General features: G+C 60.2%; 2 protein-coding genes across 5 annotated transcripts in view; one reads left to right on the top strand and one right to left on the bottom strand.

Moving 5' to 3' along the window:
- Window positions 1-389: 389 nt before the first annotated feature.
- Window positions 390-11414, top strand: CAPN12 (calpain 12). Its single transcript, XM_060132071.1, is given in 23 exon segments — window positions 390-626; window positions 925-992; window positions 1176-1296; window positions 1481-1614; window positions 2489-2657; window positions 3759-3833; window positions 3906-3991; window positions 4062-4136; window positions 4760-4923; window positions 5005-5107; window positions 5109-5223; window positions 5672-5683; window positions 5880-6039; window positions 6135-6189; window positions 6367-6409; window positions 6488-6547; window positions 7086-7143; window positions 7519-7589; window positions 7679-7741; window positions 8289-8363; window positions 11017-11155; window positions 11252-11310; window positions 11391-11414. Coding segments are annotated over 23 exon segments (2166 nt in total).
- An 824-nt stretch (window positions 11415-12238) lies between these two features.
- Window positions 12239-24030, bottom strand: part of ACTN4 (actinin alpha 4) — a 72291-nt gene continuing 60499 nt past the window's right edge. For 2 of the 4 annotated variants that reach the window (XM_060130947.1, XM_060130946.1), the window contains exons 12-21: window positions 21081-21231; window positions 18410-18518; window positions 18104-18244; window positions 17831-18013; window positions 17601-17735; window positions 16382-16561; window positions 15372-15518; window positions 14459-14539; window positions 13319-13477; window positions 12239-13221 (exon numbers count right to left, since the gene is read on the bottom strand). In XM_060130947.1, coding sequence (XP_059986930.1) covers window positions 13063-13221; window positions 13319-13477; window positions 14459-14539; window positions 15372-15518; window positions 16382-16561; window positions 17601-17735; window positions 17831-18013; window positions 18104-18244; window positions 18410-18518; window positions 21081-21231 — 1445 coding nt within the window. In that variant the 3' untranslated portion in view covers window positions 12239-13062. Of the gene's footprint in view, window positions 13222-13318; window positions 13478-14084; window positions 14151-14458; window positions 14540-15371; window positions 15519-16381; window positions 16562-17600; window positions 17736-17830; window positions 18014-18103; window positions 18245-18409; window positions 18519-21080; window positions 21232-24030 lie in introns of all 4 variants that reach the window. The other 2 variants (XM_060130950.1, XM_060130949.1) reach the window with 2 other exon arrangements.

A 24030-nucleotide genomic window follows, 5' to 3' on the forward strand; every position in this document is an offset into this window, starting at 1 on the left:
TCTCTCTCCATCCCTGCCCTTCTCAACCCCACAGAGGGAGGCCTGCAGGGACAAGCTGGCGGAGATGCACCGCCCACACTGACCTCCTTCTAGGCACTCCCACAGCAGCAGCCGGTCCTCCTTCAGCTCTGCCCACCTTCCCTCCTGCTGCTGGCCAAGCCCATTAAGCTGCTACCCTGGCCACAGCTGAAGGCCCCACGCCCTGAGGAGGAAAACACTGAAGAGGCATCCTTGCTCCCCGGCACCACAAACCATCAATTAGTATTAACGAGGGAAGGTTCCTCTCTGCCTAAAGACCCCCATCTGGGCTCAGTTGGAGGGGAGGCCCCACCCCCATGACTCAGGAGGTTAAAGGGCCTAGATCCGGCCTGTGAGCCCACAGTGTCCGGATGGCGTGTGGCAGCAAGAGAGTCACCATCCAGCTGGTGAACCAGGAGGCAGGGCCTGGAACCAAGGGCCCAAAGCCCTCTTGGGGCCAGAACTACAAAGCAATCCAAGCAGCCTGCCTGGATGAGGGGATCCTGTTCCGAGATCCCTATTTCCCTGCTGGCCCTGATGCCCTTGGCTATGACCAGCTGGGGCCCGACTCGGAGAAGGCCAAAGGGGTGGAATGGAAGAGGCCCCATGTAATGTGTGGATGGGGGTTGGGCTCCCGGGTCTGAGGAAGGAGGCTGGGGGCTGGGCTCCTGGTCTGAGGGAGGAGGTGTCACTGTGGGACCAGCTCTGAGCAGGTTCAGCAACCCTGGGTCAGGGGAGGCCCAGGGAAGCCAAATGGCTGCCCACGGTTTTCCAAGCCTCTCATGGGGTTGGAGGCGCTCATTACTCCAGAGCCGCGAGGGCAGGAGGGGGCCCGGGCATCTGACCCCCCAGCTGCTTCTTCCCTCCCCTTCCTGGCTGAGGTCTGGATTCCCCCATCTCCTCCAGGAGTTTTGCGCTAAGCCCCAGTTCATCTGTGAGGACATGAGCGGAACAGACACGTGTCAGGGGAGTCTGGGGGAGACCACTGAACCCCTGCTGAGCCCCCAGATCTGGCAGGCTGCAGTGGGGACCCCGACAGCTCCGCCCTCAGCCTCCCCCTGCCCTGTCCCTGCCCCTCTCTCTCCTTCTCCGGCTCTCCTCTCCTGGTGCCTCGGTCTCCCTCTTTCCACCCTCCCCCAATCCCAGCCTCTCCTGCCAGGTAACAGCTGGTTTCTTGCAGCCGCTGCCTCCATCACTCTGTACCCATGACTCCTGTCCCAGGTGGTCTCCCCGGGACAGGGCTTCCAAGATGGCTACGCAGGCGTCTTCCACTTCCAGGTAAAGCTCAGTTCCTCTGTTCATGCCTCAGTTTCCCCCAGGGTGACATGGATTTCATAGTTGACACTGTCCCCATGGGGCTGTAATTTCCGGACTGGTACAGCAGGGTCAGGCGTCAGAGGTTGGGGCCCAGCAGGGTTGGAGGTGGGAAGCCGAGCCCAGGCCCCTCCCCTTCTCCCACCAGCTCTGGTAGTTTGGCTGCTGGGTGGACGTCGTGGTGGACGACAGGCTGCCTGTGCGTGAGGGGAAGCTGATGTTCGTGCGCTCGGATCAGAGGAACGAGTTCTGGGACCCACTCCTGGAAAACGCCTACGCCAAGTAAGGACCCCGACGCCACCAGGGGCAGCCCCGAGTCCCAGCCAGCAGGCCCCAAGCCACAGGGGACGCCCGGAGCACCCCCGACTTCTGGGATCCTCTAGACACCCCACCAAAGATCTCAAACCAAGGTACAGCCCACAGGACCCTCATGTCATACCATCGCCTGAGGACCTCCAAATCATAAACACCTCCCTGATTTTTTTGGGGGGGGGCGCATGCCTTGTGGCATGCGGGATCTTAGTTTCCTGACCAGGGATTGAACCCGTGCCCCCTGCATTGGGAGCACAGAGGCTTAACCACTGGACCACCAGGGAAGTCCCCCTCCATTGATATTTCACACAAAATATTCCCAGATACCGACCGAACACTCTTAATTCTGAAGGAGACTGAAATCTCGTATGAGGCCCCGGAGTCACCAAGTCTAAGCAGTCCCCTTGGGGGACCTGTAACCTCAGACAATCTCTCCTGATCCCTTGAGAAACCCAAGACACCTCTAAAATATTGGGTGCAATCCTGGGACCCTTAAATCTTCACTTTTCCCTATTCTGCAGCTCTGAAATCCCTGACAAACCCCTTAGGGATCACCCCCCAAAGCAGACATCTCCCACAGACTCAGTGTCAGACACAGACCCCAGGATGCCCAGAATTCTGACAGAGCTCTTCTGTGACCCCCAAATCACGCAGTCCTGGTGGCCCCCAGAGCCACCAGCCAAATTTCTCAGGGCTTACCAAGTGCACCCTCCTTAAGAGTCTGCCAATTTGGGGGATAGCCCTTGGGACCTCACAGCATGAGACAGAGGCCCCCCACATTCCCATGGTTGCCCAAGATACTCGCCGATGCCTCAGACACCCCACCCGAGACCTGCTTCCACAGGCTCCATGGCTCCTATGGGGTGATGCGAGGCGACCACATGAATGAGGCTTTCGTGGACTTCACAGGCGGTGTGGGCGAGGTGCTCTACCTGAGGCAGGACACTCCAGGCCTCTTCTCTACCCTGCGCCATGCCCTGGCCGAGGGGTCCCTCGTGGGAGCCACTGCCCTGGTGAGAGAGTCAGACTCCCGTGAAGACCCCCGCCAGGACCAGAGTTCAGTCACAGCTAGAGAGGGGCGGTGTCCTGGGTCTTTCTCCCCTCTGCTTTCACTGCTGGCTTATTGTCTCTCACAAATCTAATGCCAGCAAGTCAAAAGGACATTTATTTGCTCTCATGACTAATGAAGCTTCAGGCACAGCTGGATCCAGGTGCTTAGTGGCTGTTGTGAATGTGTTTTTCTATTCTTGCTTCTGGGTTAGATTCACTCACAGGCAGGCTTTCCTCTCATGGGCACAAAAGTGGGCCCCACAGCTGCAGGTTCCTCCTACTGCCCCCGGGGGATGAGTGTGTGTGAAAAAAAAAAGTGCCTCTTTCTGAGAATTTCAACAAAAGTCTCAGGACTGATTTTTCACGGGCTCAGTTTGGGTCATATGTCCATCTGTGACCCAATCACATATTCATTCACTGAGTCAGTCTAACTCATTCGTTCATTCATTTATTTAATCCTCTACTCAGTTACTGAGTGTCTTTTGCATTTCTCCTCCTCTTTTCCTCTCTGTTCTGTATCTTTCTTTGTCCCCGTGTCTCTCCTCTTTATTTATTTATATTTTTAGTAAATTTTTTAAAAATAAATTTATTTATTTATTTATATTTTTGGCCGTGTTAGGTCTTCGTTGCTGCACGCTGGCTTTCTCTAGTTGCGGTGAGCAGAGGCTGCTCTTCATTGTGGCGTGCGGGCTTCTCATTGCGGTGGTTTCTCTTGTTGAGGAGCACGGGCTTCAGTAGTTGGGGCAACGGGCTTAGTTGCTCCGCGGCATGTGGGATCTTCCCAGACCAGGGCTTGAACCCGTGTCCCCTGCGTTGGCAGGCGGATTCTTAACCACTGCGCCACCAGGGAAGTTGTATGTCACTCCTCTTTAAATCTGTTTTGGTCTCTTGTCTCCATCTGCCTCTCTCTCCTCTTGCCTTCACTTGCCAACTCCCAGCCCCTCTCAGAGCCTGGTGTCATTCAGTTAGGTGCTCTGGGTGATTCCTGCTTTGGTGAAAGGAGGTGGGGATGCAGAGGGGAGCTCTGTCCCCTGCTATGGCTCACTGTCCTGTCCTCTTCCCAGAGTGATCGGGGCGAGTACCGTACAGAAGACGGGCTGGTGAAGGGACATGCATATTCAGTCACAGGCACACACAAGGTGAGGAACCCCCAGGGTGAGCTGGCAGGGGGTGTCCAAGCACCAACCCCCCACTGACCACGTCTCCCTTAGGTGTCACGGGGCTTCACCAACGTGCGTCTGCTGCGGCTGCGGAGCCCACAGGGCCGAGTGGAGTGGCCTGGGGCCTGGAGTGATAGGTGGGATGGATCTGGGGTGGGTGGGTGGCTCGGTCCCACCTGCCCACCCCTTACACCTCCATCTCCCCAGATGCCCATGCTGGGACGTGCTCCCCGCTGAGTGGCGAGATGCCTTGCTGGTGAAAAAGGAGGATGGTGAGTTCTGGTGAGTGGGGCAGGGTCCCCGGTCTGCTTTGGGGAGGGGCGCCAGGCCAGCAGGGTCAGGGAGGGGGCAAGTCCCGCTTGAAGGGACATGGGAGAAGTTCATGGGGGTGGGTCCTAACGGGGAGAAACTGTCCATGTCTGTGGTAATTCGGGAGTTGGGTTCTATTTCACGGAGTCGAATTAGAATTAGCAGTAACATTAGAGAACTTGGAAGCATAGTAATCTTTGGAGGGTTGAAGGGGGATGGGTAATATTTAGGGCAGTTGAGGGAGGCTTGGTGACATTGGGGCATTTCTTGAGATTTGGCAATACTGAAGGGCTGAAGGGCACTTACTGGTAATAGAGAATCTGAGGGTCTTGGTATTTGGGGGTTGAAGGCAATTTGACCGTATCTGGGGGGAGTTTGTGGACCTTGGCTATTTGCAGGGCATTTCTGAGGACTTGGAGAAATCTGAGGGAGCTGGAGGGCTCTAATCTGAGGGTCATTTCTGGAGACATGTATTATTTGGGGGACTGAAGTGTACTTGGCGACATTTAAGGAATTTAGGGGCTTTGTGACTTGGGGGGTCATGAGCTATTTGGGGTGGGGGCCGGGCCAGGGTCTGACTGCCGGCCACCGTCCAGGATGGAGCTGCAGGACTTCCTCTGCCACTTTGCCACCATCCAGGTCTGCTCGCTGAGCCCTGAGGTGCTGGTCCGCAGCCCGGCTGGAGGCGGCAGGCACATCCACACCTTCCAAGGCCACTAGGTACGCGGCTTCAACTCTGGCCGGGGCCAGCCTCGTGCCAGTGAGGCCTGGAGGGTCTCCTAAAGGCAAGCAAGGGGGGCCGTGGCAGGCTGGGTAACCCTGTTTCTTTGTCCTTTACTAGAAACCTTCTGGACTCACCCCCAGTTCCGGCTGACGCTGCTGGAGCCTGAGGAGGAGGACGAGGGGCCCTGGGAGGGCTGGGGGGCAGCAGGAGCGCAGGGCCCCCACTGGGGGGCGCACCCCCAAATGCACTGTGCTTCTGTCACCCATCCAGCGCAACCGGCGGCCCCTGAGGGCCCAGGGCCTCACATACCTGACTGTGGGCTTCCACGTGCTCCAGGTGGGACCCCGGGCTGGAAGAGGCAATGGGGGGAACACAGAGGCATGGAGGTGCAGGAGGCCAAAGGGGGGATCTGAGGGGGTAGAGGATGGGGGCCGAGGGTCAGAGTCAGGAGACAGCTGAGGAAATCGGAGGTGGGGGTCAAGGAGACACTGAAGGGCTAGGGAGGGCGCAGAGGGAGAGGCTGGGGGTCAGAAGGGTAGAGGGGTGAGGGGTCAGAAAGGAGACAGAGAAAGGGCTGGAGGAAAGGCTGAGGATCAGGGAGGGGACCGAGGAGCAGAGGGCACAGATGGGAGGGAGGGGTCCGGAGGGGCTGGGGCAGGGGCTTTAGAAGGGGTGGGATGGGAAGAAAAGAGAGGGAGGGGTGTGGTGGGAGCCGGAGCGGGGGGACTCTGAGGGGTGGCTGCCTCTGCCTGGCCCTGACTCCCCTTGCTCTTCCTTCTTACAGATGCCAGAGGAGGTGGGTATCAGGTAGGACCCCAGATTCCATCCATCTCTGAGCCAGCCCCAGCAGCTGGGACAACGTGGGGGCCTGGGACGCGCTTGGGGTGATGAGTGACCAGTGGGTTTGGACAGGGCGGTGTGGAGGATGCAGTGGGTCGGAGGCTGGGTGGGGTGAACTTGGACGGCGGTGGTCACGCCGCCCTGCCCCCCAGCTGCTGGGACTGTGGGACTCCCCGCGCAGTCGCGCGCTCTTGCGGGGCCTGCTGCGCGCCGACCGCTCGCCCTTCTGTGCCCGCCGCGACGTGAGCCATCGCTGCCGCCTGCGCCCCGGCCACTATCTGGTGGTACCCAGCGCCCGCGCCGCCCGCGCCGCCCGCGCCGCCCGCGCCGCCCGCGCCGCCCGCGCCGCCCGCGCCGCCCGCGCCGCCCGCGCCGCCCGCGCCGCCCGCGCCGCCCGCGCCGCCCGCGCCGCGCGGTCGACTTCACGCTGCGCGCGTTCTCCGAGCGCCGCCACACCGCAGTGTGAGCCGGGATCCCCAGCTCCGCCCCGGGATCCCCTGCCCCGCGCCTGGGTCAGCCCAGCGCCCCCAGGATCCCACCTAGACCCCACCCGAGCCTCAGCTGAGACCCCGCGCGGCCCATATCCCCAGCCGCGGGGTGGGCAGTCCCCTCCCCCCATCTCCCGTCTGTAATTTGCAGGGAGGTAGATGATGTGATCAGCGCCGACCTGCGTGCCCTCATGGTGAGGCGCTGCTCTGGGAAGGGGTGCGAGGGTGTGTGTGTGCTGGGGGGACAGAACTAAACACCCCCTACCCCACAGGTCCCCTACATTCCCCTGGACCTAGAGATGCAGCAGCTGTTTCAGGAGCTGGCAGGAGAGGTGAGGAGATGGAGCAGGGCTAAGGGGGTCCCTCCCCTCCCCTCCCCTCCCCTCCCCTCTCCTCTCCATGTACCCCTCCCTCCCTTTCTCCCTCATCCTAGACATCTCATTTTGCTTTGATTTCTCAGTCTGTCTGTGCTTAAATCTCATGAGCTTCTTTTCTCAAAATGCTCACAGCTCTTCCCTGCCTCAGAGCCTTTGCTCAGTCCGTACCCTCCCCCTGGACTGCTTTCTCTCCCTTCACAACCCCTGCCAGGCTAAGGCCTTATCTTTCCAACGTGCCCTGACCCTCCCCCAGGCTGGTCAGCTGCTTGTCCTCTGTGGGCTCCCGCAAACCAATGCTTCCCCATTGCAGCCCTGACCACTCTGGGGACAGGTCTCACTCCCTTCCAGGACCAGGAGCTCCGAGAGGGCAGGCCTGGGCTTCTCTCAGTCCCTGCTGTGTCCCAGCACCACCCAGCATACTGTCTGGGCGGCCCAGGGCTGTTTGCTGAATGACTGCCGAGTGCAGGCTCACAACCGGCTCTCTCCTTACCAGGAGGAAGAACTCAATACCCCTCAGCTCCAGACCTTATTAAGCATTGCCCTGGAGCCTGGTGAGTTGGGGACCAAGAGCGGACTCCAGAGCCCCCATGTGTGTTAATCCACGATGCTTCTGGGAGTCAGGCCCTGGGAACCCTGGGCTCAGCCTGCTGGCATCTCCCCTGTAGCCAGACCTGTGGGTTCTGTGATAGGACCCGTGGCCAAGGCCACGGCCACGTATAAGCCCATCTTCCTTTATGGAAGTGTAACTGTCCTGAGCACAGACCCAGAGCCCCGTGCCTGGGTTCAAATCCCAGCTCTACTAGTTTCCAGCAGTCCCATGGCTTTCTGCACCTCCGTTTCAGAAAGGATTATTGAGGATAACAATAATCCCTAGCGCTTATACTAATGGCCAGTACGCAGAAAGTACCTTTTTTTTTTTCCTGTAGCCAGGGCCCATGCACGGACTCCCAGAGAAATCGGGCTCAGGACCTGGGAGCAGCTGGGGCAGCGTTTTGGGGTATATGATGGGGGCATTGCCTGGGTAGGGGGGATGGCCTCCTCTTCCCTTCTGGGGACGTTGACCTTAACCAGATGCCGCATCCCCAGCATGGGCGAAGCCTCGACCTGTACCACTTCCAGCAGCTCTGGGGCCACCTCCTGGAGTGGCAGGTAAGATGGGGGCTGGGCAGGGCACCTCCTTCTGGAGGGAGAGGCACCTTTACTAACATGGGCCTAGGTGCTCTGTGGGCTAGCAGGGCCCCAGGGGAGAAGGGGAACTTGACCACACCACGCCAACCTGGAGGCATCTGGCTGGGATATCCCTGCCCCATACACCCCTTTGTTGTCCCTCTACTTGTCTGTCACTGGGAGGCGATAATGCCCCGCCCCGCCCCTGCTCTGGCTCCCTGTGAGGAGATGGTCCCAGGTCTCCCCACACTGCAAGTGGTAAGCCACTGTTCACTGAGCCCTCCCTAAGCCCTTTGTGGTGAGAATATCACCTTGGCCTCACAACACCCTTGTTACTGCTGGTACCGTTATTCCCAATTTACCGAATGGGAAACAGACACCCAAAGTGGTTAAGCTGCTTGCACAGGGCAGCCAGGAGGAAAGGGAGGTGGGTGGGAACTCAGGCTCTCTGGCTCCAAGACCCACTTTCAGCCTCCTTCAGGGTGCCTAGGGGCCTGGGGGTGGGACTGACCAATACCCCCCTGCCCAGGCCACACTTGACAAGTTCGATGAGGACGCCTCCGGAACCATGAACTCCTATGAACTGAGGCTGGCCCTGAACGCAGTGGGTATGGACAGAGGTCCTGCGGGATCCTGGGGACAGATCTGCTCCTCCTCCTCCCCTGTACTCCTCCCCCACCATCCACAAAGCCCACACCTCAGTTGCCCACTCTTGGCAGGAAATGGGTGACCCTGAGAGAGGCCCAAAGGGGAGAATCCTCTGTGTGGGGGGAGGAGGGCACTGAGGGAGGGAGTGCGGCCCTCCTGGGAGGGGAAGGGGGGCGTGGGCGCTGGTGTCTGAGAGGCCCCAGCTCCCAGGACCTCATGGTAGAATGTCCTGGACTCCTGGACTCCTTGGGTGGCCCTGGGTGCCTGGAGCCTCCATTTCCCTCTCTGTAAAATGGCTAATACACAGGGTGGCCAGGAGGAGCCTGTGGAATGGAGCCCACAGGGTTTAGTGCTGGGGAATGCAGCTTCCATGACAACATGCCAGAGTGCCCAAAGGAAGGCTCCCACTGAAAGGCTGAGTTCTTCCAGGAGACGTAGAACAGCCCCATTCCATTTGTGTGGGAGCCCAAAAATCCTAGCCAATGAACAGAGGCAGAGAGCAACTTTTTCCCTGGGCTATACAGTTGGAAAAGTGCATGTGATCTGTCCCCCACTCCACCTTGCATGGACGGGGTGTGGTCTGGGATCAGACACAGAACTCCCAGACCCCCACCCCACCGCAGGGCTCATCTGCCACAGCAAAGGGAAGGGTGAGACATGGGGAGATGGGGGGCTGGGGGTGATGTGACCCAGAGTCTGAGAGGCAGGGGGAGACCCTGAGGGGGGAATTCAAAGGTGCAGGGAGGTGCAGGAAAAGGGAACTCAAGACAGGGGGGAGATGGAGTCAGAGAGAAGATTGGGAGATGTGAGCTTGAGAAACAAGAGTCCCAGGTAGGCAGAAGCAGAGGCGAGAGAGGGTGGCGGAAGGCGGAAGGCTGTACTGTTCACGTGGTATGCCCGAGTGCCTGGTACAAGCCTGGTGTTAGTCTAGGCAGAGGAGCGCTCTAAGGGGCTGACGTGCTGATGGTGCAGACACAGAACAAGCAGAACGTCTAGCGCAGATGGTGAGAAGTCCTACAGTGGCAAAAGGAAACAGGCCATGGTGCTGGGACCCGCAGAGCGTGAGGTGTGGGTTGAGACATGGCGGTCAGGGAAGGCCTCACTTGGGTGATGTGTGAGCAGAGACCGGAAGGAGTGAGCCTTGGGGACTCTGGGGAAGAGCGGTCCAGATGGGGAAAGTCAGTGTAAAGGCCCTGAGGAGGCTGGTGTGGAGGCAGCGGAGTGAACGAGGGGCCCAGTGATGGAGATGACAGGGGGCCAGTGTGGCTGGAGCCAAGTGGGGAGGGGGAGGTGGTCAGAGAGGAGATCGGTGGAGGAAGACAGGAGAGCCCCACGAGGCCTTGGGAGGACAGCTCTTTAAAAATTCTTAAATATGTATGAGAGGGAGGAGGGAGAGGCAAGTCCAGGGTCAGGGACTTGTGTGTGAGCCTGGAGCTGACAGGCAAGGGAAAGGTGGTGTGTATGGTGGAGGGAATACCAGGGAGCGGGCCAGCTGGGAGCAAGGTCCGGAGACCTAGGCAATCCTGGGCTGGGGGGACGGACAGGAGAAAGAACCTGCTCCGATCCAATCCTATCCTCTGCTCCACAAGCACCCCCTGAGCCCCGCTCTGCTCCAGGCCCTGTGCTGGCTGGTGCTGGGGATTCAGTGGTGACCAGAAGCCCTTCCTGGACCTCACCCACCACTCACTCCCCTGCCCAGTGCAGGCGCAGCCAGACCCACCAAAGACAGTGACAGCCCAGAGGGCTCAGGGCAGGGACGTGGAGGCCCAGAGGGCTCAGAGGGCTCAGGGCAGGGACGTGGAGGCCCAGAGGGCTCAGGGCAGGGACATGAGCTGTGGGACCCCAGAGGAGGGGCTTCATGCTGCTTGCTGGGGGCTGAGTATCTGAGAGGACTTCCTGGAGGAGGCGTGTATCAGAGTAGGAACACTCCAGGCTGAGAGAGGACGTGGTGTTCTGGGCAGAGGGAACATCAAGTGCAAAGAAGGCAAGGCAAAGCCCAAGGTCAAGTAGAGGAGAGGGAGGTGGGGAACAGGAGATGAGGTGCAGCCTGTGCAGGCCACCAGGCAGCTGGGGACAACAGGGGCCCTGGGGAGGGGTAACCAGGAGGTCATGGTCACTAGGGCCCAGTAACCGAGGTAAGGGCTTTCACAAGGACTGGCTTTTAAAAGCCTCTGTGGGACGATTCCTCATCAGAGGTGATTTCTGAACTCCAGAAATCGCCCCTGGTCTGGAACATCAAGAAATTGACATCATACGGGGCTGACAAAAATGCTTTGCTGCACAGAAATATCCTCTAGTGTCTATTGGCAGAAATCCTGCAGAGTTTAAAGGAATAATAATACAGTAGTTATGATGGGCCAGACACTGCCCTAAGCTCTCTACATATAACATCTTCACACGACCTTACAGGGTCAGGGTTATCATAGTCCCCATTTGACAGATAAGGAAACTGAAGCCCAGAGAAGTGAAGGGAGCTGCCCGTGGCCTCACGGCTGGGATGAGGCAGAGCTGGGACTAGAGAGGTGGGACCAGGCCCCCCTGGTGTCTGCCTTCCCTGGGGAGTCGGAGGGGGGGTATGACCCTGAGGTGGGGCTCCCGGGGCAGCCCAGGCTCAGAGGCGGCCTCCCCCGGGCTTCCACCTGAACAACCAGCTGACCCAGGCCCTCACTAGCTGCTACCGGGACAGCCGTCTGCGCGTGGACTTCAAGCACTTGGCGTCCTGCGTGGCCCAGCTCATCTGCCTCTTCCGTGAGTGTCATCCCTGGCACTGGTGGGACAGAGGGAGGATGTCTCCATGGTAGGTGGACCAGGGAGGTGGGCGCGCACCCTGCCCCTCTCTGACAGGCCACTGCAGCCAGCACCTGGATGGGGGCGAGGGGGTCGTCTGCCTGACCCACAGACAGGTGAGCCTGGGCTGCAGGGAGGGGTGGCACGGGAGTGTCAGGAGTCCCCTGCCTCATGCCTGCTGTTTCCTCTCGCTCAGTGGATGGAGGTGGCCATCTTCTAGGACCTCAGCCTGGGAGCCCTGCCTTTCCCTTCTCCCAGCCGGGACCAGGGTTTCCTCTACAGGAAGGGGGCTGATGCCCTGATGTTAAGCAGTGATTCAGAGCGTGGCCTTGGGAGCCAGCCTGCCTGGAGCTGACTTCCGGCCCCCCCACTCACCAGCTGGGTGACACTGGGCAAGTCACTGCACCTCTCTGGTAAACGGGCATGGTAACAGCACCTTTCTCATGCAGGCTGCACGAGTTAGCCCACGTTACACGCTTACAACAGTGCGTGACCTGGAGTGGGTCCCCAACAGCACTCCTACTTTCACACACTCATGGGAACAGGGATCGGGGCACTCCCACGCCCCACCTCACTCTGGCAAGAGGTGCTCTATCATCGCTCTCCTAAGAGGTGGAGAACAGATAGAAAAACAGAGGACACTGTAGGAATCCTTCTTAAAAATATTACATGTTTTATTATCCTGTCCCCAGAAGGGTGGTTTATCCAGAAACCGAGAAAAAAAATAATCAATCGGAATAAACTCAAAAAAAGGGGGGGGGGAGGTGGTGGAGTGAAACCATCCACTAACAGGCAGCTAGGCCAGCAGCCCACCCTCCGCCTCGGGGGGGGGGTCCCCAGAGACCCACACCCATGGCAGACATCAGAGAAATCAGTAAGGGGCTGGGGGAGGGGAGCAAATCAGCTATGTCTTCATTATGAGAGCAAGAGGCGGCGAAGATATGCTGCTAGGTGAATATATATTTATATAATAAATCCGTAAGTTAATAAAGTAAATAGTAATTCTCTGAAAGTTTTTTTTCATAGTTTTTTTTTTTTTGTGGATTTTTGTGTGTTTTTTTTGTGTGTGTTTTGTGTGTGTGTTTTTTTTCTTTTTTCTTTTTTTTTTTTTTGCCGGTGGAGGGGGTCCTTAGAAAAATCTGAGAGATACGCAGGTCCAGACAAAGCAAGGTGGGGGCTGGCTGGGGGTGAGGGTGGGAGGCTGGTCTGCCCAACCCCACTCCTGGTGCAGAAGAGGGGGGACTGAGCTGAACCCCCTCATCTCCTGGCGATGCCAAGTGAGGGGAGGGGACAAGGGAGCAGGGAGCAGGCTGGTCCTCTTTCCTGCCGGGCAGCTGTGGCACCCTCTACGGGGCCCATCGCAGGCCCGGGCGGTTCCTGGACAAGGCACGTCGGGCTTTGGCCTGGATGTGGGAGGCCTTGAAGGGACCTCAGGGGAGAAGAAATGGACCAGGGGGGTGGTGAGGGGTGGGCGTTTCTAGGGCTTGGAGGGGGCCTGTTTTACTGTGAGGATCCACTGTCCCCTCCACAGAGTTAAAAAAACAAAACAAAACAACACATCATATATATTTACCAGACCAGAAGCGCTGACCCCGGAAGCCTCCCACACCCCCGTCCAGGGGGAGGGGGAGATCCTCCTGGCCCACTGACAAAGAGAGAGGAGAGAGCCTGCCCCAGCCCCTCCCTGCCCACCCCACTCCCGCCCAGAAAGGACTGACAGAGAGTGCTTTGCATAGATACAGAGTCAGAGGAGCGGGGCCAGGGGGTGCCCTTGCAGTGGGGGGGTGGGGTGGGGCAGAAAAGCTCCCCCAGCCCCTCCTGGAGGCTGTGAGGAGGGGTGTTTGGTCAGGGTTTCTCTGGTGGGGGCCTCACAGGTCGCTCTCGCCGTACAGGGCTGTGGAGAAGGACTTGTAGTCGAGGGCCCCGGGCACGGCATCAGGGCCCTGGTATGGGGCCATGCGGGCGATGCAGTACTCGGCCTGGTCGGGGGGCAGCTCTCTCCGCAGCTCCTCGGCTGTGATGAAGTTCTGGGGGCGGCAGGGCGGGAATCTGGGTCACGCCCAGCCCTGGCCGCAAGGGCCCCTCCCCGCCAGCCGCTGGGTGCCTCCCAGGTGTCTTGCTCACCTTGTCCCCGGCCAGGACCTTGAAGGAGGCGATGACCTGGTCGGCCGTGTCTGTGTCGGTGGTCTCCCTCGACATGAAGTCGATGAAGGCTTGGAAGGTCACGAGGCCGCTGTGGTTGGGGTCAACCACGCTCATGATGCGGTTGAACTCGGCATCGCCCTGCGAGGGGGGTGGGCGGGGGACAGGCGGCCTTTAGCGGGGCAGGGCGGCCGGGCCGGCCCGGTGGCTAGAACCGGGTCAGGAGAGCAGGGCCCGACCCCAGCGCACACGACGGGCGTCGTCAGCCTGCCTCCAAGGGTCTTGGCTCCCCGGCCGACTGCCCCACCTGCCCCAGACCTGGGACGTGCACCCTCTGCTCCTCCCGTCCCGCGTTTCTGGGAAGTGGGGAGTTGGGGAGTGGATCTAGCAGGCCTACTGCTCCTCAGCCCTGGCTGGCAAGTTAGCTCCGGAGGGCGAGGAAGAAAGAAAGAAAGAAAGAGAGAGAGAAGGGGAGAGAGCTGGAGGCCTGACCTCCTCTCTCCGGAGACTTCCAGGAAAGGAGGCGGGAGGCTCAGGGAGTCATCGGAGGGACCCCAACCAGCAGATGCAGCAGAGGAGGAGGAGGGAGGCCAGGCCATGCTGCTCTGGTGGAGGAGTGTCCCCGAGGACGTGGACATTCTGGAGGCGGTGAGGAGGGACGGAGGAGGGGGAGGGACGGAGGAGGGGGAGGGACGGAGGAGGGGGAGGAGAAGAGGCACAGCAGCAAGGGCAGGCAGAGGCGGCATACCAGGCTGTATCCCGTGGAGATAAGCAGAGCCCTGAAGTCATCGGAGTCCATGCTGCCCGTCTGCTTCTGCTCGAGGACGCAGGGACAGCAGAGGAGACCGGGCCCAGAGTAGGCAAGAGGGGCCGCCCCGTGTGCACAGCGGGGAAACAGGACAGTGGCAGGGAGCGGGGGAGACAGAGGCGGCCCCGAGAGACCAGGTAAGGGGGAAGGTGTCCGGAGAGACACAGGGCAGGGAGGCGGCAAGAGAGCCCGTGAAATGGCACACATGATGGCAAGGGGTGGGATGGCCAGAGGGAGGGGAGACAGAGAGAAGGAGAGAGAGAAAGAGAAGAGCAGTTAATGCCACAGTCCGCTGGGGCCCAGGGGGCGCGTACCTGCCGGTCATTCTCCACGTCGTAGCCCAGGCTGATGAGGCAGGCCTTGAACTCCTCTGGCCCCAGCGCCCCGCCGTGGTCCTGCCGGCGTCCGAAGGCAGGTGTGCACAAGGGGCGGTGTGGAGACCAGGCCGGCACCAAGGCAGGGAGAGGGGCCCGGGTCACATGCAGAGGATGGGGGAAGGGGACACACGGGGGAGGGAAACACAGTTAGAGGTGACGTGGACAAGGTGATGGCCAGGGCGGGGCAGGTGGAGGGGCGTGGGTGGCTGGAGGGCAGTCAGAGGCCGCCTCCCAGCTCCTCTGGGCCAGAGCAGGGGTGGGAGCTGAGAGGTGCAGGATTGAGGCTTGAGTCCCAGGACTCCTGGGAGGGAAGGGGGGAGCTCTCCTCACCTCCAGGATTTGGGGTGGGAGAAAGGGGATTGCACCCCCTCCTGCTGGGCCCCTGCCTAACGCCCAGAGCACATGCTACCCACAGAGAGCAGGCAGATGACACATCAGGCCCGGCAGGCCCGGGGCAAACTGGTGCTCAGGGCCCCTCTAAAGGGGCTGCCAAACCCAATCTGACTTTTAAGGACACTGTGTGTATGTGTGGATCAGATTCCTGGGTCAGGTCTCAAATCCCTGGTGTGCTGGGACCTGTCTGTTCAGGGTTGCATCGGCAGGTGGGCGAGGATGCACAGCCCCGGGGGCAGGGCTTGGGACTCCCCTTTCTCTTCCTGAGGGAAGCTGCCCACACTGTGATGCACCTCTGCACCCCCTTCAGTGGCTGGGGCCCTGCCGGCCCCTGTGAGTGGCCTCTGATACTCAGCAACTGTGATGTGAACAAACGGACAGATGCAAAGACGCAGGGGGCAGGGTGGGAGGTGACGGTGGGGAGGGACGACAGCAAGGGGCAGAGGGAGCGGCTCACCTTGTCGAAGTGATTGAAGGACGCCCGGAACTCCTGCATCTGCTCTTGGCTGATGCCTTTGGCATCGCGGGTGAGGATCTGGTTCTCGACCTCGTTGATGGTGCGGGCGATGGTGGTGAGCAGCTGCTCCCAGCCCACGCGGATGTGCTGCGGGAGGAATGAGGGCGTGAGTGTGGGCTGGCCGGCAGGTGGGGATGCTGGGACCACCGCCGCTGTAGCTGAGGGGGGCTCGGGACTGGCTGCTCCTTGTGCAGGGGTGTGTGTGGCCTGGAGTCAGACTCACCCCAACTTTCTCCCAAATGCCAACCCAGCCCCACACTCTGCCACGTGGCTCATGTACACAGGGCCACAGGCACGGTGCCCGCCTACTGCCTCTGCCAACCAGCGGGGTTCACGTCACACCGGTGTATGTCCCAGTGACGGATGCAGCAGACAACCGGGTCCTGATACCTGTGCCAGGATCCACAGGGAAGCTTTGCAGAGACATGCTGGGCAATGTGTAACTAGCTTTCTGGGGAAACAGCCCTTCCCCCCTTTTATTTGGTGGCACCTTCCGATCTGCATGGTCTAAGTGCTGTCACCACGGACCATTTCAAGCTACCAATATGATGGCAACCAGCCCTGATGCTGTAACCTGGCGGCAGCGAGCCGGTGCACGGGATTCCCGCACATGCTGGCTGGATCTGCGTCCTCGAGTGAGGATGAAATGGCCGAGGTCACCCTGGGGGGCAGGTGCTGCCTACCCTCCCAGCTCTCCAGGGAGCTTGTCTTGAGATGTGTGTTGTCATGGTGATGGGAGAGCAGTGGTAGAGAAACTGTGATTTTTAGAGACGTGTAAACGTTGGATCTAGTCTTTTTGGTCAGAGAGAAAGGGGAGACAGAGCAAGCAGGAGACACTTTTCCACAGGGCAAAAGCCATTTGGAATAAGACAGCCGGGCCCTGCCTGGGCTGCCACAGGAATCCCGCAAGCGCGTGCAAGGGCAAGCGGGTGGGGGCGGGGCAGGCTTGCCTCCATGGTGTAGTTGGTGTGCTTGTTGTCGAAGATGAGGGCCTCCTGGATGAGCTGGTGCTGCTGCTCCAGCAGGTCCAGGTTCGGCTTGTAGTCCACAATGCTGCGCTCATACTGCTTCAGGTGGCTCAGCTGGTCCTCCAGAGTCCCATTCATCTCGATGGAGATGCGCCCGATCTCCTGCACAGAGGGTGGTGCTACTGGGTGGGTGGGGGACTGGCGGACCCTCGGCCACGACCAGCCACCAGGAGGCGGTCTGTCGCGGGCCGCCCCAATGCCAGGGCGCCTCCAGCCCAGGGCCTCTGCCCAGGGGTCCCCTCCGGCCCACCCTCCAGCGTAACAGCAGCCTCGATGCGGTTTCTGCACCAACGCTCCACAGGGCTAACCTCGCTGCTCCCCGCTTGACTCTCTGTGAGGCCCAAGACTGGGACAGGCCTATTCCACAGAGGTGGAAACTGAGGCCCAAAGAGGGCAACTTATAACATTATGAGGCAGACCCAGGATCGGAACCCAGGCCTGGTGACTTCAGAACCCGTGCTCCTGAGCACGAGCACCCCACGCCTCGCTTCCCAGGGTGACCAAGCCGTGCAGGGGGCACTGAGCCCCGCAGCTGACCTGCCCGATCCTCTCTCGGGCTGTCGTGAGTTTCAGTGAGGCCACTTCGGTCAGTGGGGTGCCTAGTGCACAGTGAGCACTCGTAAGTGGCGGCCTGAGTCGCAGTCGGCATGGTTACAAGCTTCCCGTGGCTGGGTCACGAGGGCAGAGTGGGGGCGCGGTGAGGGTCTGAGCTCGGACCACCTTGGTCACAGCTACACCACAGTGCTTGTGATGCGGCTGGCATAGGGCGGTGCCCAAAAGTGTCTGCTGAGGGAATGAAGTAATGGTCTTCCTCACCTTTTAGGGGTGAGAAAACTGAGCCACAGAGGTTAAATTGTGCCTGACTCTCGATCGGAAGCCGAGGGGAGAGTCGAGACTCGAACCCATCTCTACCTGACCCCTCAGCACGGCTTCTCTGGATGGTGCTGCCTTTTCCATGAATACGTTATTGACGCTCCTAATCCCATGAGGCCACGAGAGCTGGGTCCCAGATCCACCGGGCCCGTGGAGCACTGGGGCCCTCCCACCAGGGGCAAGCAGCCTCCCGTTCAGTGGGGGCTCTTCCTCAACTCTGCCCTGAGACTCTCCTGGGCCCAGCAGGGCTGGGGCGACTCGCCCTCACCTCCATCTTAGTCTGGATCCAGGGCCCCACGATGTTGGCCTGGCTGGCGAACTGGCGGCGGAGGTGCTCGTTGGACTGCTGCTTGCTCTGCTCCTCCAGGAGGGCGTGGTCGCGCTTGGGCACCAGCTGCTGCACCTGGGGAAGGGGACGCGGGCAGGAGCAGTCAGGGGGGCGGCCGCCTCGCCTGGCTGGTCCTGCCCCGGCCCTGCCGGTGGGTGGGTGCCGCCCACCTTCTCCCACTTGGAGTTGATGATCTGGGGGGTGACGGTGGTGTAGGGGTTGCTGCCTGACAGCTTGATGTGGTTGCTCTCGGCGATCCTCTGGGCCTCCTTGTGGATGGCCAGGATGGCCTCCCGTTCCCTGTCGGCGTCCGGCAGTGTCGACTTGAACTGGTCGTGGGCTGAGATCAGGCCCTGGGGGCAGGAAGAGAAGGGATGAGGGCGTGGCCCGGACCCGTGGAGGCCCCGCGAGCCACGAGAAGGGCGGGAGGGGAAGGGGCGGACCTCGATTTCCTCGATGGTGTGGACGATGAACATGTCCTGGAGGTCCTCCATGGCGCTCTCCATCCAGTTGTTGAAGGGGGCTGCCCGCTTGGCGTACTCCAGGTGCAGCTGGTCAATGGTCTCCAGCTGCTTCTCCGTTTTCTGGTGCGTGTTGGGAGGGACGGGGACAGAGGAGGGAGGTCAGTAGGCTAGCAGGAGGTGTGTATGGTGGAGAGGGGTCCGGGGGCACCAAGGGGTCAGGGGAAGACCCCTGCTCTGAGGGCAACGAGGCACAGACCTCAGTGGGGGGCATCGCTTCCTCCTCACCTCCAGGGCTTCCCTGCGACTGTGGGTCAGAGAGCCAAGGGCATCCCACTGGTCGCAGATCTTCTGGCAGCGGGTGTTGACGTTGTGGGAGTCGTAGTAATCCAGCTCGCTGTGGGCCGGGCAGAGGGTGATGAGATCCAGCAGGGGCAGTCAGGGTGTGCTGGACCCACCCGCCCCCAGGTGTCCCAGGCCCTGGTACCAGGGGATATCGACACTTAAGCACATCAGTCATCAATCACCCCTCTGGCCCGGGGCAGGAGGAATTGCGGGGAGAGGATAACAGAGCTTGCTGTCACTGTAAGCTGACGCAGGGCTCCCAGAGCGTGGCCCTCGACCATCCCTGTAGGCTGGTGAAATCTCAGTTGCCCAACCAGGGGTCGAACCCAGACCCCCAGCAGTGGAAGCACAGAGTCCTAACTACTGGACCACCAGGGAAGTGCCCTGGATAATTTTCCATTTAAAGAAAGTCTAGCAGAACACACTGGTTAGAGAATAAGGCTCTGGAGCCAAGTTCCCTAGGTGTGAATTCCAGCTCTCCGATTTTGAACTTGTGTGACCCTGGGCGAATGAACTCCCTCTGGATCCCTCGGTTTTCTCCTCTCTGAAATGGGGGTGGGGTTATCACGGAGACCAGGTTACTTAGCTCGTGTGAACTGCCGAGAGCAGTCCTTTGCACCCAGTAGGTAAAAGTAGCAACAGTTCCTCATTAAAGGTTGTGTATTTACTTTAATGGGTATTAAAGAAAAAATGTACAATTAGCCTACAATCTCACTGTACGCAACTAGCGATATATTCAAGAACAAAAAAGTGAGCTGATTAGGGAATGGGTATTATTGCTGCAATGACTGAGGTTGGAAACACTAAGCTGATACCACAGTTCCCAGCCCCCTGCCCCTTACTCCCTCTCTTCAGCCCCAGCATTCCTGCCTCCTGGGGTCCACACTTGGATACTCTTAGCAGCAAGGCTCCTAGGGAGTCAGTGTACAGGTCTGGGGGAACAACTATGGGGAGGAACACGACATGGGAACCAGGACACAGGGATTGTGTCGCCTGCCTGGTGAGCCAGACGGGCAGGCAGGATACAGGGGCCGGGGGAGCAGGCAAGGGCTGGAGGAGGAGCAAGGCTGTGCTTCACACGGGGGCCAGGCGGCCCAGGTTCCAGTTCTATCTCACTCCCTAGCTGTGTGACCTTGGGCAGGCCCCTTGGCCTCTCTGTGCCTCAGTTCCCATTCTGTGACACAGGATTGCTGGGGGATTAAATGAGCTGGTACACGTAGAGCACTAAGTGCCCTGAGTTTTCGTCATTACCATTAATCTACGCTCAGCCGGGCTGTCTATCCAGGCTCATCCTGGCCGGCCCTGGGCCCTCAGACTCATCTTCGGGGGAACAGACAGCACCCCAAACAGCCCTCCCTTTCTCCTCCAGGGCTACTGTCCAGAAAGCTGCCTCGGGACCGCCTATTCCCCAGCTCAGGGTAATGGGTTTCACATGGCTGTTCCCAGTGCCTGAGAAGTGGGCTGGCCTAGGAGCTCCTCCAAGTCTGTTTCTCACTGGCTTCCAGGAGCTCGCCTGTCAATGGGGGTGGGGGTGGGGGTGGGGGACCTGCCTATGTCCCACCCCACAACCCCTGAGGGTGGTGGACGTCTGCGTCTGTGACCTCACTCTCCTCGGCCTGGGCATGCCAGGTACAGGGGCTCGATCCTAGGGGAGCTGCAGGACTTAAAGGGGTGCCCCCAACAGTGCTCAATGGGGACACCGTGTCCCCGGTGCTGTGAAGACCCAGTGGTACTTCTGCCTCTGGGTGAGCAAATGGGGAGCCCCCAGAGCAGCTGGGCAGTGTGGCGGGCATGAGTCAGGAAGGAAGCCAGCCCTGCCCGGTGTGGAGCTCCACTGGGCATCAGCGCTAGGCCCCAGCCTTGCAAGAACAAGGAGAACTTTGGGGATGACTGTGACAGGGTAGGGGGTGTCTGTGGAAGGGCAGTTCCAGCCAAGGATCCTATTTTGGAGCAGACGGCTATTCTGGGAGCCCGGCCGCCCTCCAGGGCCTGTGGATTTTCCATGAAGTCATGGCCTGGGCCTCCCACTCCCTGGGCCCTGCTTGCTGATGGCCGCTGCGCTGGTGGAATAAGGCCCCTTTCACTGGCTCTGGAGGTTCAGTGTACTAATTGTGTGCACAAGTTTATCTGACTGGGGTGGGGAAGGGAGGGCAGAGACCCGACTGCCTGGAAGCTCTTACAATAAGTGTATTCTGAGCAGGAGAGGGAAGGGGCCGGGCAAAACAATGGGCTCTCTGTGCAGCCAGATTCCCTCAGGGAGCAGGGGGTGGGAGCAGTGTGGGCTAGGCCGCCCACCACATCAGGGGGCCAGGGGGTCTCCTTGGTGTGGCAGGCAGAGGAGGGGGAGCCCCAGGGACCCCAACAGCCTGAGGAATCAGGACAAGGGGTCAGAGACCCCCCTTCTGCTGGAGAATCTAGATCCCACTGTTTCTCATCTGGGGTAAAGACAAGGTGGGCAAAAGGCATCATCCTGTAAGGCTCTTCCCTGGCATCTGAAAGGAGGGTGTGAGGGTGGAAAGGGCTGGGGGACCCCATTCCACCACTGCCCCGCCACTGCTCTGGACTGGGTGCTGGAGGGGAAGCAGGTGACGGGGAACCGCGAGCCCACACGTACTTGAGCTCCTGGGCGATGGCGGCAATCTGCTCCACGCGGTCCTGGTGCGCGGCCAGGTCGCTCTCGAAGGCCTCGTGCTTGCGGATGAGGGCTTTGATGTCCGACAGGGTGGCCGTCTCATAGTCCCGGTGCTTCAGCATCACCTCCTTCCCTGGGGGGGGGGGGCGGAGGGCAGGGGGTGCTTCGTCAACAGCGCCAGAGGGATGGAGACGGGGTGTGGACCCCACGCCCTGCCTTGCCGAGGATGGTGCCATGAAAGCTAGAAACCTCCAGAGCCTTTTTCCTCGCCCTTTGCAGGAATCTCTATGCCCAACTAGATCCTGGATGGAGCTGGGAGACACTGTGGGGCTGGTGGGCCTGAGACATATCCCAATTCAAGCTGTGGGTTCTAAACTTAGTATCTTTTATTGGTAGACGGTAGGAATTTGGACTGTGCTACCAGGGCTGGAAATGTAGACACCTACCTGCGGACCGCTGTGATCTGGAGAAGCAGCTGGCGTTGCAGCCATGCCTCAGCAGTGGGGGGAAGGGGAAGTCTGAGTCAGGGCTCTTCCAGGAGCCTGACCCCTGGCACTTGGGCGCCAGGCCCCCTCGGTGTGGGAGTCCTATCCCATACCTATTGCTCCACACTATCCTAAGGGCTTTCCATGTGCAGCGAGGCAGGGCCCATTGTCGGGCCCTTTGAAGGAAGGGAGGAACACTGCTATCAGTCCTGGAGCCTGGCTAATTATACACCCCAGGACAGAAGCTCAAGTGAGCCCTGCAAGCACAGTAAGGTACTGCTAAGAACCGAGGGGGAAACGCTGGCCGGGAAAGGTGGCTGGGACCCCCAACCCCTAAAGCTACCTCCGGCTACCCCGGAGCGGCAGCTCAGAGACCCCCTCAGCTGACACCAGGAAATCCAACCAACAGCTGCCTGCCTAGAGCAGGGGATGGCAGACAGCTTCTCCCCACCTGTTCTTCCCCTGTAAATGCGGCCAGTGCCAGCCCAGGGTTAACACCTCAATGAGGGGATGTTGAGAAGGCCGGGCACCAGCCAGTTCCAACTGCATCTCAGCCACCCTGTGGACAGGGCCCGGCACTGGCGGACAGGAGGTGTCAGCCTGGGAGACCGAGTGCATTGGCCCTGCCACTCTGGCCCCGGGGCAGTAGGCTCAACCACAAAGGCAAGCTTGCAATTCCCTTCTCCAAATTGCTTTCTCCCAAGGGTGGGAACCAGAAATAGTAGGTTACCACTTTTCTGCCTCAGCAGAGTTTCAGCAAGGGAGCTGCCAGGGGTGTGCTGGGAAGAATCGGGAGGAGGGGGCCACGGCCGCGGCTGCCTGGGACCCAGGCCAAGGGGCAGCCAGGCTGAGGGGGGGATGGGGGCTCATTTTTGCTTTCCCCCAGACAATCTGAGACCCTGTGAGAAGCACCCACATGGGTGCTCACTCCTGCAGGCTGTAGGGATGGTGAGGGGGCACAGAGTGATGGTGGCTCAACCCGCCCTCTGCCCCCCAACCCCCCACAGGTGAGGAGGCTGCTACACCCGGCTTCCAGGCGGGTAGAGGGGTCGGGAGGCTGGTCTGTCCTCCTGTTCTGCATAATTGGGTGGTTCAGAGGACAGAGGCTTCTGGCCTTGGGAATGAGAGTGGACAGGCCTGCCTGGGGACTCCGGGCTAATACAAGGGGCAGGGCCAGATGCCAAAGTGGGGAGGTAGGGGTGGGGCAGGGGCGTGTGGAGTTGGGCCCTGGCTAAAGACTGGGCCACTTCTCCTAAATGCCTTCGGGTGAAGGCCGGCCAAAGCGGTTCCCAGGGAAGGAGCTCTGGTGGGCCGTCACACCCACACCCCTCGGCCTCAGGAGACCATCTTCTCAGGGCCTCCTGGAGCCCCAGGAGAGAGGCTGGAGGGCTGATAAGAGGCCCCCAGAAGGGAAATCCACAGGGAGGACACAGGAGCCTAAGAAAGGATGATGGGGCTACAACACGTGGATAATGACAGGAGGCAGCTCAGTCCAAGCGTGGGACCGGGTGCTGTAAAATCCACTTACATGTCCAAGGGCCCTTTGACAAGAAAGATGTCAAAGTCTGCAGTTCCCTGGGCAGGGACCTCACCTACCTGGAAACTGCTGAGCACAGCGAAGAGGCTCAAGAGGTGTTTGTTGAATGAATAAATGAAGAACAAACGAATAAACTAAATGCCAACACCCCCTCCCTCAGGTTTGCGGGGGCAGAGCCCACAGGCGCCACTTCTGTGGGGCAGAGGGAGGTGCCTGCGTCCCTGGCCCAGGCTACCTTGTCCTCGGCTCGCCTTCTGGCTTCCCCTCCTCTGCATTCCTTCCCTGGCAGAGGAGGGGTCAGGGTATTGCTCTACATCTGGAAGCTGCCGTTGGAGAGCAGCTGGCCTGAGCTAATGTGAGGAGGGCATTAGCCAGGCTGAGGCTGGGGACACAGTTGACACAGGCCCAGGTCTGCAGACCCTGCAGAGCTGCGTGTCCGCGTGCCGGCAAGGGTGGGGCAGGCTCCCTATGGGTGCCTCTGGGTGGGTCTCAGCGACTGACCAGGGTTGCGGCAGCCTGCCAAATAGCTGGGTGGGTGGGGCCAGAGGAGCCCCCAGGGGCTCAGTGAGGATCTCATGGGGACCTGGGAGGGTGGGAGGGATGAAAAACCGCACTGACCAATGCAAGGAAGTGTGAGACCAGCTAGGCAGAGTGGTGGCAGGAGGGCCAGGGCAGGGAGTGCAGGAGGCAGCCAGAAGTGGGAGGGTGGGAGCCCAGTGGAAGGCGCTGGCCGTTTCCCGAAAGCTTTTGGGCCCCTGGGATGCAGAATCTCAGCCGTGGTGTGGGTCCCGACCGAGGGCCAGGGACGTGATGGAATTCCACATCCCGAGCCAAGGGAACAGGCACTGCAAAGCTGCGGAGAAGCCGGAATCACCGCTGCCCTCGTGGGAGGGGCCCCGGGGGAGGCACC

The sequence above is a fragment of the Lagenorhynchus albirostris genome, chromosome 19, assembly GCF_949774975.1.
Source record: "Lagenorhynchus albirostris chromosome 19, mLagAlb1.1, whole genome shotgun sequence".
NCBI lineage: Eukaryota > Metazoa > Chordata > Mammalia > Artiodactyla > Delphinidae > Lagenorhynchus > Lagenorhynchus albirostris.